We start from the raw sequence: 12592 nt of genomic DNA, 5'->3' as shown, positions 1-12592 counted from the left end.
GACTCCCATGGCCTCATGTTAAGCAAGAGAAAAAAAACCTGATTTATAAACTTGTGCTATCATTTGGTTATTGAACATATTCAAGATTCACCTAATATAGCAAGGGCAGTGGATATACTTTGGATTCCTGTGGCAAATGGACTTGCCCACCTTTGTATTCAGCAGAGTAACCCTGTATAATTCTTGTGGCCTTTCTTCACCCTCCAATATTTTAAGTTGCACAGCTACTTAGTTAAATAGGATGGAACCAGTAGTTATAATTGGGTGTTCAAGAGTCAGTCTGAGCCATCGACTGCAACAAAATTGTATTCTTCTGCAATTTCTGATTAGTTGTCAATATGTCTTCTACTATTATCATTGAGTAAGAGGTGTGAGTAGACAAAGTTATGAAGAACAGCAATCAGCTTAGTAATTTTGAGGTACCATCTGGTGTAGCTACAACCCAACTACATGCATTGTAAATTACAGAAATGCATGCTAGAGCTAAGGGATTGCATAACCAAAGGGCAAGATGGAATATCAGATCAAAGTAGTGTAGTTCTGTTGTGCTCAATACTGAATGCTGATAGACAGTGAAACAGCTTAAGAGGAGACAGTAATGTGAATGTGCAGTGACGGTGGAGCCTATCACATGAATGCCAATTATAAGAGTGAAGTTGCTGTTAACAAAGCTGAAGTGTTCACTATCAACCAGATGTGTCAAATGGATGATTCATCTTTGTCTTTCCAACATGATATCAATAAATATTGAAGTACTTTGGATTTTATAAAGACTCTGTCAAATTCAGCACCATTGAAGAGGACAGATAAAATTTATGTCTCCCATTAGTCCATCAGGAAATTGATACTTATTTACCAATAGTTTGCCACTTATCTGTTTGGTTCTACATGAACTTCTCTAGACTTTGCTGCAAGGTGAGTTTTTGATGGAACATGGCATCAAAGGGTCCTGCAGTTTTGATGCTTCGATATACACGTGAAAATAAAGCCAATCTTTAAAATTGAGGGAAAATTCATCCTTGATTGGAGTCATATGAACTGCATAAACTGATGGTGGTTGGAGCAAATTTCATATGTAGGATGTTTCTGCAGGAGTTGCTTGAGGACAGATTCCGAGGTCCAACCCTCCTCAGCTTCATAACAGACATTCCATAGAATTATATTGAACAAAAACAGGGTCTTTGCTGACCATCAAACATTCCAGTTACATTAATCCTATTTTCTCCCCTTCTCATCAACTCTTGAGTATCTAACTCTTACCTTATACTCTTGGTTCAGTTATAGTGACAAATTAGCTTATGAGCCTACGTGTCTTTGGGGTATGGGGGGAACCTGCATAGCTACAGAGAGAGCATTTGTACCTTCAGCATCTGAGATTAGAATTAACCCCAGGCCTCTGAAACATGGGGAACATTCATGTATGGACTATAGGGCATGTTGGAATCAGACAAGGACCATCTCTATTGTGAATTCAATAGCATCAGCCTTACCAAAATCCCTGTTGGCAATACCTGGTGATGTCTTGACCAAAAGCTTACAAGTGTTTGTAAGTGCTACAAAGGTTTGTTAGTCAGTGGTTATTTTATAGCAAGTGATTTATGGCTGACTTCCCTTTTCATTATTTACAATACATACATCAGGAAAGTGATGGAATACCATCCACAAATTCATGACAGTAGTGCCAGCATATCAGAACGTTGATACCACTGATGGGGTGAAGAGGTGGGATGACCTTTTTTGATTGGCATCTAGCATCTCTAAACATTCCAATACTCCACTATATTGCTAATGGTACTTTTTATATAAAAACAGCCTGTCATACTTTGCAAGGATTGAAATACTCAAGGTTATAATTCACTATCTACATGTTAAAAATGAATTGGTAAAAATCAGTCAGTGGGTTAGCAAATAAATGTTTTCATAGTAATCTGATCCTTCAATTAAATTAATTCTATCTTGCCTTTCTGTTCTGGCATAACTTTCATTTGATTGTCTCTTCAGCCCTAAATTTTGCTATCTAATTCTGTTACGTTCCTTTGGAAATTTATTTCAAGGTTCTTTCACTTTGCGTGAGAACACTGTTGACCTCATTGCACATTTTGATCTAATAACTTCATAATCTGTATTTTTAATGGAACTCTATATTCTATAATCTATATTTTTAAGTGAGAAAGTGCATTGCAATTTCCACCTAATGGCAATGATTTCACTTTCTAAAAAAAAAACATTCATTTGAAGTGTCTTGAAGCTTCAAAAAGCATAGGGTAAATGCATGTCATTCTTTTCCCTCTACACTACCATAGCCCTTTGCAGCCTGGACTTTGTAGAGTGGTTTTTACCTTTCTAATTGTAGGATACTGTGTGTGTTCTGGTTATCATTTGGCAGTCACTTGTGATCAAGGATGATTGACTTCCATTCAGATTTGTGGATTCTGAGGTGGCAAATAAGGCCAGTGTGGGAATTGTAAACTCTGTATCCTGATACCTTGCCCCTGATTTTTAAATCAGCAGCCATCAGGAACATCATTCCTGTATCTGATTTTTGTGACCTTGCTAGAATTTTATAGGCTTCTGAAAAAAGAAACATCCTTGCATTAATCAAAATTCCAGTGAATACATATGGACCCAACAGAAATTTTCCTCGTGCATCAGTCCTATCATTGTAACAAAATTTTATGGCACTCTCTCCATGACAAGAACATCAGTGGATAATTAGACTAAAACTGCACATAACTCTAGATGAAGCCTCACCATGGCCTTGTACAGCTGCTGCAAGATATCCTCTTACAATTTGCTACACTTGATCACTTGTTTCCATCGACAAGTATCCAAGGCAACAAGTCTTCATTGCAACTTCCCATTTCCCTGTCTATCACTATTCTGGTAATAATTTCTTTCTGTTTTTAGAATCAAAGTGAATAGCCCATTTACCCACACTAAACTGCATCTGGCATGTATTTGCCCACTCACCTAGCTTGTCTCAATTACTTTGGAATCTCTTTGCATTCCCCTACAGCTCACCACCGTCACCCTGCAATCTGAGCTTTGTGTCACCTTAATGCTATATTAACCTAATTTATCCACCACTTTGACGTATATCGTGAACAACTGTGGCCCAAGCATAGATCTCTGTAGCACCTCAAGTCACAACATACCGCTTGGAAAAAAATCTTTATTCCTTCTCTGTTACCTGTATGTTAACCAATTCTCAATCCATCTCAGTACATAACCCCCAAACGCATGTGCTTTAGCTTTGCACAATAACCTTTTATGTTGGATGTTGTCTGGGTATATCACATCTGCTAGTAATCCATTATCTAGTCTAGTAGTTATGTTTCAAAAAATAACCATGATTTCCACTCCTATTAACATTTTCCAAGTTTTATATCAGTGCATCTTTTACTATAGATTATACTATTTACCCCACTATTGATGTTTGGCATCATTTGTTACGTTTTCTTTCCCCTTCCTCATTTTTTTAAAATGGTGGAATTAAGTTTGCCGCCCTCCAATCTATAGAAATTGTTTCAGAATCTAAAGAATTTTGCAACTTGACCACCAGTGCATCCATTATTTCCAGGGCCACTTCCTACAGTAGTATGCAATAAACAGCAATTGTGCATTAGTTTGCCTTTTATAATACTCATTTGCCACAATGCAATGAAACAACACTATTGGTTTATTAAAATCATATAGTAAGTATCCAAGATTGCTAGACAACCAGTTTCCAACAATAGCGAGATCTGTGTGAGAGTGGGAACCATTGAAAAGAGCAAGTCTTGTTGCATGTAAGTTTCACTTGGACCAATGAAAATAATTGAGGTTTAAGCGTAGTGGCCATTATTTGAGTGAATAGTGATAGCGTGGGCAACTGAGGTTTCGGTGAGAAGAGGCAGAGGCCATTTTGGATGAGCTGTTGTGTGAGTGGGCCAGCAGAGAGGAAATACAATAATTCTCCCATATTTTAAAATACAATTTGAACTTTTAGCTCCATATGCTTTGAGACCAGTTGAAGATAAAGAAGGGTTGTGACTACTGAAATATTTTTCTCCGTAACTATTGCGTAGCATCATGTGCCATGCAGGTATAGAATCCAAATTTGAACTATTTTTCCTGACACATTGAATTTGTGTTTTCAGCTGCACAGGATTAGAGGAAAAAATTACAGCGAGGGTAAGACAACAAACAGTATCTGATTTTTAAATTAATTTTATCTGACCTCTAAGAGGCACTGTGAACTATCAGCCAAAAACTGTGGAATGAGTGGATCGATAGATTTTCAGATAGGGATATTGGAGCGTTAACATCCACCAGAACTGGATGAATGGGATTTCCAGTTGGTTCAGCTTTAACCAATATCCTTCTAACATGGAGGCAAAAGTGCAATTGCAGATACAAGATATCATTTGATGCCAACTAGCCATTAACAATAACTTGCTATAAAACAGTAATAATGCTTAAATTGTTAGAAAAGTTTTCACAGAAAACTAGGACTAATCCAAGCTATTAGTAACAGGAAGTAGGCCTTAAGGACAGTTTTAAAATTTGTGAAAAGGTGGTTGGGAGGGCTTTTAAGTAGGGAATTCAAGAAAATGAGATGCAGATGGCTTAAGGAAATCAGTTGAGTGACTGAAGAGAGATGCACAAAAGATTGGAGTGAGAGAAACAGGAGTCATTGGGGCAGGGGACAGATGCATTACTGAACGAGTTGGTAGTAGAAACGAGGACTAAGTGATAAGAACATGATTATTTTTAAAATTGGGAGCACGGGGACAGAATAACTGCAGGTTAGTGACGTCACAGGAGAAGGGGAACAACAATATTAATAGAACACATTTCAATGTGGAAAATATTTCAAAATACTTTGTTACCTTATGCAGGGCAAAATTGATGATGTTGTGATTGGGGGGGGGGGGGGGGAATAAAGATGAGCCAAGCTCAGCTTGGTGCATCAAGGCACAAGTTGTGTGGCTTGCACTGAGTTGTTACTGAAGGAAGGAAATGGAGGTTGCTACCAGGTAGGGTGTGGTGTAGTTGTTTAATGGTCTACTTGCACCTTTTTCAAAGTATGGAACCTGCAAGTGTCTAAGGATACTTCCGATTTGTAATTTGTATCAAATGCACACCTCATCCAAATTATTGTCCATAACCAGAAGTGTTTGTGGACAAATTGCAATGCTGATATCAATGACTTAATAATTAATGCTGTGAGTGCTCATCGTCTTTAATTTCTTACAGAATAAAGGCTCTCTCCAGTTTGAGGACAAATGGGATCTTATGCGCCCCATTGTCCTAAAGCTGTTACGACAGGAATCTGTAACGAAACAACAGTGGTTTGACTTATTTTCGTAAGTATTTCATTAAATTAATTGAGATTGTAAAAGCATTGGATAGAATTTTTTTATGTAACACAAGTTCAGTGAGGCTACTCTTTTGGGTAATGGCATGGCCAGTTCATGATTCAAGCCAGTTTCTTAAATTAAGGATGTTATGCAATATATTTGTTTGATAGGGTATCTGTGGCTTTGTGGGAGAGGATGCTGCAAATATGATCAGAATTACTCTATCAGGTCTGAGGAGCCAGCTGCTTAGTGATATCAGCTACCTTCAGATGAGATGAAGCATCTGCATGTTGGGCCAAAAATTTTAAATTTTGTGGAGATGATTTGTAATTGTCCTGTAGTTGTTATGACTCAGTTGAAATTAAAACCTGAAAGTTCAGTTTTGTGATATAGAACTCTGTGACAAAGAATTATGATGTTAGCATCTAGAATTGCTGTGGTACAAATAAAGTGTAGTAGTTGTTATGACTTCAAGCACTTTGATTATACATGTGTGTTTATTTGAGAAATCTACCATTGCTGTGAATTGAGTGGCCTGTAATAATGGTGATCACTGTGCTTTTTCTAAAAGTGACCCAAAAAGTAAGGTAGTGTTGGACTCATTGTTTAGTAGGTGATTTTCTAGCTAGTTAAAATTTATTATTCTAACTATCCAAAATAATAGGGTAGACCTCTGCTGTAAGGTATATGCTGTAAAGATCTGATGTAAAAGTAATCATGGTTTGAGTTAACATTCCAAAGATCCCAAATCTCCAAGCTTTCTTACCATAAGATCATTAAATCTAGGAGCAGAGTTAGGCCTTTTGGCACATCGAGACCTCCACTATTTGATCATGCTGATTTTTTTCCCCCACTCAACCCTATTTCCTCCCTTCACCCAATAACTTTTGACACCCTTACTATTTAATACCTATCAAACTCCATTTTAAATATACCCAATGACGAGACCTCCACAGCCATCTGTTGCAATAAATTCCACAGATTTACCACCCTCTAGCTAAAGAAATTCCTTTGTATCTCTATTCTAAGGGGACATTCTTCTATACTTGTTCTAAAGGGGCATACTCCTAGATGTGCCCTCTGGTCCTAGACTCTACCATTATTGGAAAAATTCCCTCTGCATCCACTGTATCTGGGCCTTTCAATATTTGGTAGTTTTCAATGAGATCTTTCTCATTCTTCTAAACTCCAGTGAGTACGCATCCAGAGCTATCAGACATTCCTGAGATGCGAACACTTTCATTCCCAGGTTCATTATCATAAGCCCCCTCTGGACCCTCTCTGATACCAGCATATCCTTTCTTAGCTCTTGGGCCCAAAACTGTTCACAATACTGTGGATTCTAGTTAATTGGAACACATTGGGACTATTACATTTTGGCCTGCTTAAGCAACTGTCCCAATTAGTTGAAGTTTCATGGAAATAGCTAAAAACATACAACCAAGTCGACTTACTGTTTTACTGAGTAACAAATTATGTATTTAAATAAAATACACAAATTAAAACACCATTAATACTACTACAGTACTGTAAAACTGTATTATTGACAGAGGAATTCATCCAGTGTGCACTGCCATGCTCTTTTAATTAACTAAATGAACAAAATCAGTGCAGACACCTAGTGCAGATAATGGACTGCCTTCGTATGATGTTTCTGACAATTGCATCCTTCAAATCTTCCTTTTCATTGTAATATTCAAGATGATTGTTGAAGACTTCAAATTCTTCATAGCCTAATTTGTTGAAGTAGTAAAATAGTTTCATTTTCAGTCCCAGCCGTTTTTGGCATCTTTTAAGTCTGAATGCTTGAAGCACAAAATAGTTCTGAATTTTCTTACTGCTTATTTCTCACCAGCTAACTTTGACAAAAATCACTGCTTCTTGAACACAAATACTTGCAACTGACACTATTTAAAAACTGTTTGTTCTAAGCATGGTTTGGTGTCTAACAGCCATATAAGAAAGTGCGACTAGTACTAGTTTGAAACTGTTTGGTAGAAGTCTCTTGTGTCAGTTAAATGCCATAGTGTTGCAAATATACGAAGGGAATCCCGGCTATTTCTCAATTGGTTTTTGTTCTTTAAGAACAATAAGTGGCTGCCGGATTAAACGATAGCGCAATTAACCAGAATCCACTCTACTCCAAATGTGGTTTAGATAACGCCTTATAAAAACTCAGCATTACACCTTCCTCTAAAGTCTTGTCGACTTGAAATGAATGCTAACATAGCATTTGCCTTCCGTACTGGTAACTCAACCTGCAAGTTGATCTTTAGGGTATTCAGCACTAGGACTCCCAAATCCCTTTGCGCTTCTGATTTCTGAACTTGCCATTTAGAAATTAGTCTATAACTTTATTCCTTCTTGCTAAAATGCATCACCATACACTCTGCTAAACTATATTCCATCTGCCACTTCTTTGCCCATTTGTCCAAGTCCTTCTGCAGACTTTGTGCTTCCTCAGTACTATGTACCCCTCTACCTATCTTTTAATCGTCTGCAATCTTGACCACAAAGATGTCATTTCCATCTCCTAGATCATTAATATATTATGTGAAAAGCAGCAGACCTAACACCAGTACCTACAGCCACCCAGAAAAGGACCCCTTTATTCTCACCTTTTTAACTTCCTGCCAGTCAGCCAATCTTCTGTTTTTGTCCTATCTTTCTTGTTACGCCATGGGTTCTCATCTTGTTTGACACATAACATACTGGAGGAACTCAGCAGGTCAGGCAGCATCTGTGGAGAGGAATAAATTGTGAAGGGTCTCGTTGTTTCAGGTCGAGACTCTTCATTTGAAACATCGACTGTTTATTCTTCACCATTGATGCTGCCCGAACTGCTGAGTTCCTTCAGCATTTGTGCATGTTACCCTGGATTTCCAGCATCTGCAGAATCTTTTGTGTCTATTCACGTCTTGTTTAGCTACCTTCTGTGACATCTTGTCAAAAGCCTTCTTTAAATCTAAGTAAACAACATAAGACAAAAGACCTTAAGATATAGGACATTCAGTCCATTGAGTCTGCTCCATCATTCCATCATGGCTGATTTATTGTCCCTCTCAGCCTCATTCTCCTGCCCTTTCCCTGTAATCTTTGACGCCTTGATTAATCAAGAACCTAACCTCCACAGCCGTCTGTGGCAATGAATTCCACAGATTTGCCACCCTCTGGCTAAAGAAATTCCTCCTTGTTTCTGCTGTTAATGGACATCCCTGTACTCTGAGTCTGTGCCCTCTGTTCCTAGACTGTCACACTAAAGGAGGCATCCACTCTACTTGTGCCTTTCAATATTCGATAGGTTTCAATAAGAGTCCCCCCTTCCCCCATTCTTCTAAGTCTAGTGAGTGCAGGCCCAGAGCCATCAAATGCTCCTCATACATTAACCCTATAATTCTGAGAATCATTCTTGTGAATCTTCTCTGGATGCAACATCTATGATTCTCCTTGGTCTATTCTGCCTACTCTTTCCTCAAAGGATTCCAATAGATTTGTCAAGCAAGATTTCTTTAAGGAAATCATGCTGACTTTGGCCTTTTTATCAAGTGCCTCCAAGTACTCCAAAACATCATACTTAATGGATTCTAACATATTGACAACCACCAAAGTCAGGCTAACTGCCTTGTAATTTCTTGTCTTTTGCCTCCCTACTTTCCTGAAGAGTGGAGTGACATTGTGATTTTCTAGTCTTCCTAAACCATTCCAGATTCTAGTGATTCTTGAAAGATTGCTGCTAGTGCTTCCACAATCTCTTTAGCTAACTCTGAGAGTTCTGGGATATAGTCCATCTGGTCAAGGTGACTTATCCACCTTCTGACTTTTCCCTGAAGCATTTTCTTCCTGGTAATAGCGACTACACTCATTTCTGCACCGACGCTGAATTTCTGCCATGCTGTTGGTGTCTTCCACAGTGAAGACTGAAGCAAAACTTAATTCAGTTCATCTGCTATTTCTTTGCTCCCCATTACTACTACTCTAGCATCATTCTCCAAGAGTTCAATGTCTATTCTTGCCTTTTTGTTTACTCTTTATATATCTGAAAAACATTTTGTATTCTCGTTTATATTATTGGCTGATTCAGTTTCATATTTCATCTTTTCTCTCAATTTTTTTGTTAATTTCTGTTGGTGTTTAAAAGCTGCCCAATCCTCAAGCTTCCCACTAATTTTTACTATAATATATGCATTCTCTTTTGCTTTAATGATGTCTTTGATTTCCCTTGTCAGCCATGGTTGCTTCATCCTTCCGTTAGAATACTACTTCTGTAGGATAAACCAATACTGCATCTTCTGAATTGATCCTTGAAACTCTAGCCATTGGAGTTCTGCTGTCAATCCTGGTAGTGTTCTCATCAGTCAACTTTGGCCAGCTCCTCTCTCATGCCTCTGTAATTCCCTTTACTCCACTGTAATACTAATATATCAGATTTTAGTTTCACCCCCTCAAATTGCAGGATGAATTATATTATGATCACTGCCTCCTAAGGATTCTTTAATCTGAAGCTCCCAAATCAAATCTGGTTCATTATACAGCACCCATTCCAGTATTGCCTTTTTCCTAGTAGGCTGAACCAAAAACTGCTTTAAAAAGCTATCTCAGGTTTACAGTGGAATAGTATTCTTTGTGCATATTGCCTACAATATATTCTAATCTATTGAAGAAACTGAGTAAATATGTTAAGAATAAAACACCATTTGGATGTTGTGTAGTAATATTTAATTTTATGTGTACTCAATCAATCCAAGTACTAACGTTTCATCTGACTTCAAATTATTTTAAGTAGACAATAATTGTATCACTTTAAGGGGTTAAATTGATAAAGGAAGTAAGTAATTCTCAGCGTAAAACTTGAGAAGATTTCTAATTTTGAAGTTGATTCTTTTTTTTTGGAATGTGAAATAAGACCATTGTAAAAGATTTCCATCTTGGACGAATGAAATCTATTGTCAGTTACCTGTTGTTCAGTCTGTTGCAGATGAGAGTTTCTGAATACAGTGGTGGTGCTTTTTAAATCCAGTATTCAATCCTGAAAAGCCCTATGGCAGCAATTAATGTTCTTCCCATTCCAGATACTGTATGTGTTATCCTTATAGCCTGAGTAAGAAATCTAATTCATACTACCTTGGTTCAATTTGAAACTTAGTACTTGCATTTGTACTCTTACAGTATTAATTTGGAAAATTAACATTTGTAATTTAACACTAGTCTGAATCCGGTGTTTTGTATTTATGATAATTTAACTTTCAGAACTTTATAAAGTTCTTAAGTGTACATCTAAGTTAGTCCCACTTCCTTGTATTTGCCCATATTCTAAAACTTTCCTATTCAGATATCTGTTCAATTGAATTTTAAAATTGCTATTATATCTTTCCCTGGCAGGTCATTCTATATATGTACCATCCCCAGTGTGCAGAAAACAAAAGTTGCCCCTCAACTTCCTATTAAATCTTTCTTTTCTTACCTTAAACCTATGCCTTCTAGTTCTTGATTTCTTAACCCTGGGGGAAAAAGTCAGTGTATACATCCTATCTATTCCACTCATAATCTCATTCTCATCTCCTGAGCTCCCACGAATGAAGACCAAGCCTTCTCAACCGTGCCCTATAACTCAATCGCACGAGTTCTGGACAAATAACTTCTGCATCATTATCAATTTGGTAACATCTCTTCTCTAGCAGGCTGACTAAAACTGTAGAGAAACTCCAGATGTTGCCTTTCCAATGACTTGTACAACTGAATTGGCATATTCTAAATCCTATACTAAGTGCCCTGACTGATGAAGGCCAGCATGCTAAATGCCTTTTTCACCACTCTGTCTACCTTTGACTCCACTTTCAGGGAATCGTGTACTTCAACTTACAACACTCCTGACCATTCATTGTGAATTCCTACCTTGATTTGACTTTCCAAAATGCTACACTTTACACTTATCTGAATTACATTCTATTCACCAACCCTCGGCTCACTGACCCAGCTGATCAAGAACCCCTGTAATTCTTGATAACCTGATACAACTATTTTAATGTTATCTCCAGATTTACTAACCAAGTCTTGTACAGTTGTTAGTGTCTCCCAAGGAAATTACTGATGTGAAGTTCTAGTATTTGCAGAGTGTTCTTGCTATGAAATATCTTGAAAATATTTTATTATATGGAAATGTATGAGATTTACTCTGGCCTGAAAAAGAGATTTAACGTATTTATATTGTAAATTCCTTTGAAAAATAAAGCATAACGGATTTGAAAAATGTTATTTTTATAAAGTGTTAATGTTTCATTTTCTATCTTTTATGCTCTGTAAACAAATGTTGCATTTTTGCCTTATGGTTTGAAACCATAGAAACCATAGAAACTACAGCACAGAAACAGGCCTTTTGGCCCTTCTTGGCTGTGCTGAACCATTTTCTGCCTAGTCCCACTGACCTATAGAAAATTCTTGTTTTGAAAATTCTTAAATGAAATTTGGTGCTCACAGAACATGATGGCAAAAGTACTGCTGAGTACCTGTAGTCTCTTTTGAACTAATACCTGACACAACCAATGTCTGAAAAAGGAAATTACACTCCACGAAGGTTTTTATGTGCCTTCTTTGATGTAGACACCTAATGTTAACACTTTGCAGTTGACAGCACAACTCTAGTCGCAGGTGACTTGCACATTATAGCACAAAATACAAAAGAAAATCATCCTTAGTTGTAACTCTTGTGAGTTTCTATTTGTTTTCTATAGTCATATAAAATTTTTAAAAATGCATTAATGTAAGGCAAACATATTAATTTTTTTCTAGGTACCCTCTGCTATAATTTCATTGAAATTAACATTTCTTACATTTTGCAGAATTTCGCATTGAAAGTACTGTTATTACTTTATAGAGATGTTCACGCCGTTTGTTTGTGGGATGATAAAGGTCCAGCAAAAATTCATCAGGCTCTCAAGGAAGATATTTTAGATTTTATCAAACAAGCTCAAGCTGTAAGTTTGTGGCTTAGTTTTTCTTTTGTTGAATGTTACGTTACCTACACAATAACAAGTAATTGTAAAATTCCTAATGTACTACATAGATCTCTGTTAAATTTGTTTGTATTTGTACTAAAAGTAATAAAAATTAGCAGCTAAAATTCAATGCAAGAAGTATAGTATGCAAGTGCACTAGTGTGTGGAAATCAGTTTACTATCTATAACAATACAAAAGGAGCCCACTGGCTCATGGGGTTTATGCTGGCTCCCTGGTGAGCAATCTTGACAGTCTAA

At 37.1% G+C, this 12592-nt stretch overlaps 1 protein-coding gene across 2 annotated transcripts in view; it reads left to right on the top strand.

The window, feature by feature from the left end:
* Positions 1-12592, top strand: part of LOC140200184 (cullin-5) — a 79993-nt gene that overhangs the window by 5869 nt on the left and 61532 nt on the right. For both annotated transcript variants that reach the window (XM_072263111.1, XM_072263112.1), the window contains exons 2-3: positions 5239-5348; positions 12214-12313. In XM_072263111.1, the coding sequence (XP_072119212.1) occupies positions 5239-5348; positions 12214-12313 (210 nt within the window). The remainder of the gene's footprint in view (positions 1-5238; positions 5349-12213; positions 12314-12592) is intronic.

Source organism: Mobula birostris, chromosome 7 (assembly GCF_030028105.1).
Source record: "Mobula birostris isolate sMobBir1 chromosome 7, sMobBir1.hap1, whole genome shotgun sequence".
Taxonomy (NCBI): domain Eukaryota; kingdom Metazoa; phylum Chordata; class Chondrichthyes; order Myliobatiformes; family Myliobatidae; genus Mobula; species Mobula birostris.
This window is presented reverse-complemented; position numbering and strand designations above follow the sequence as displayed.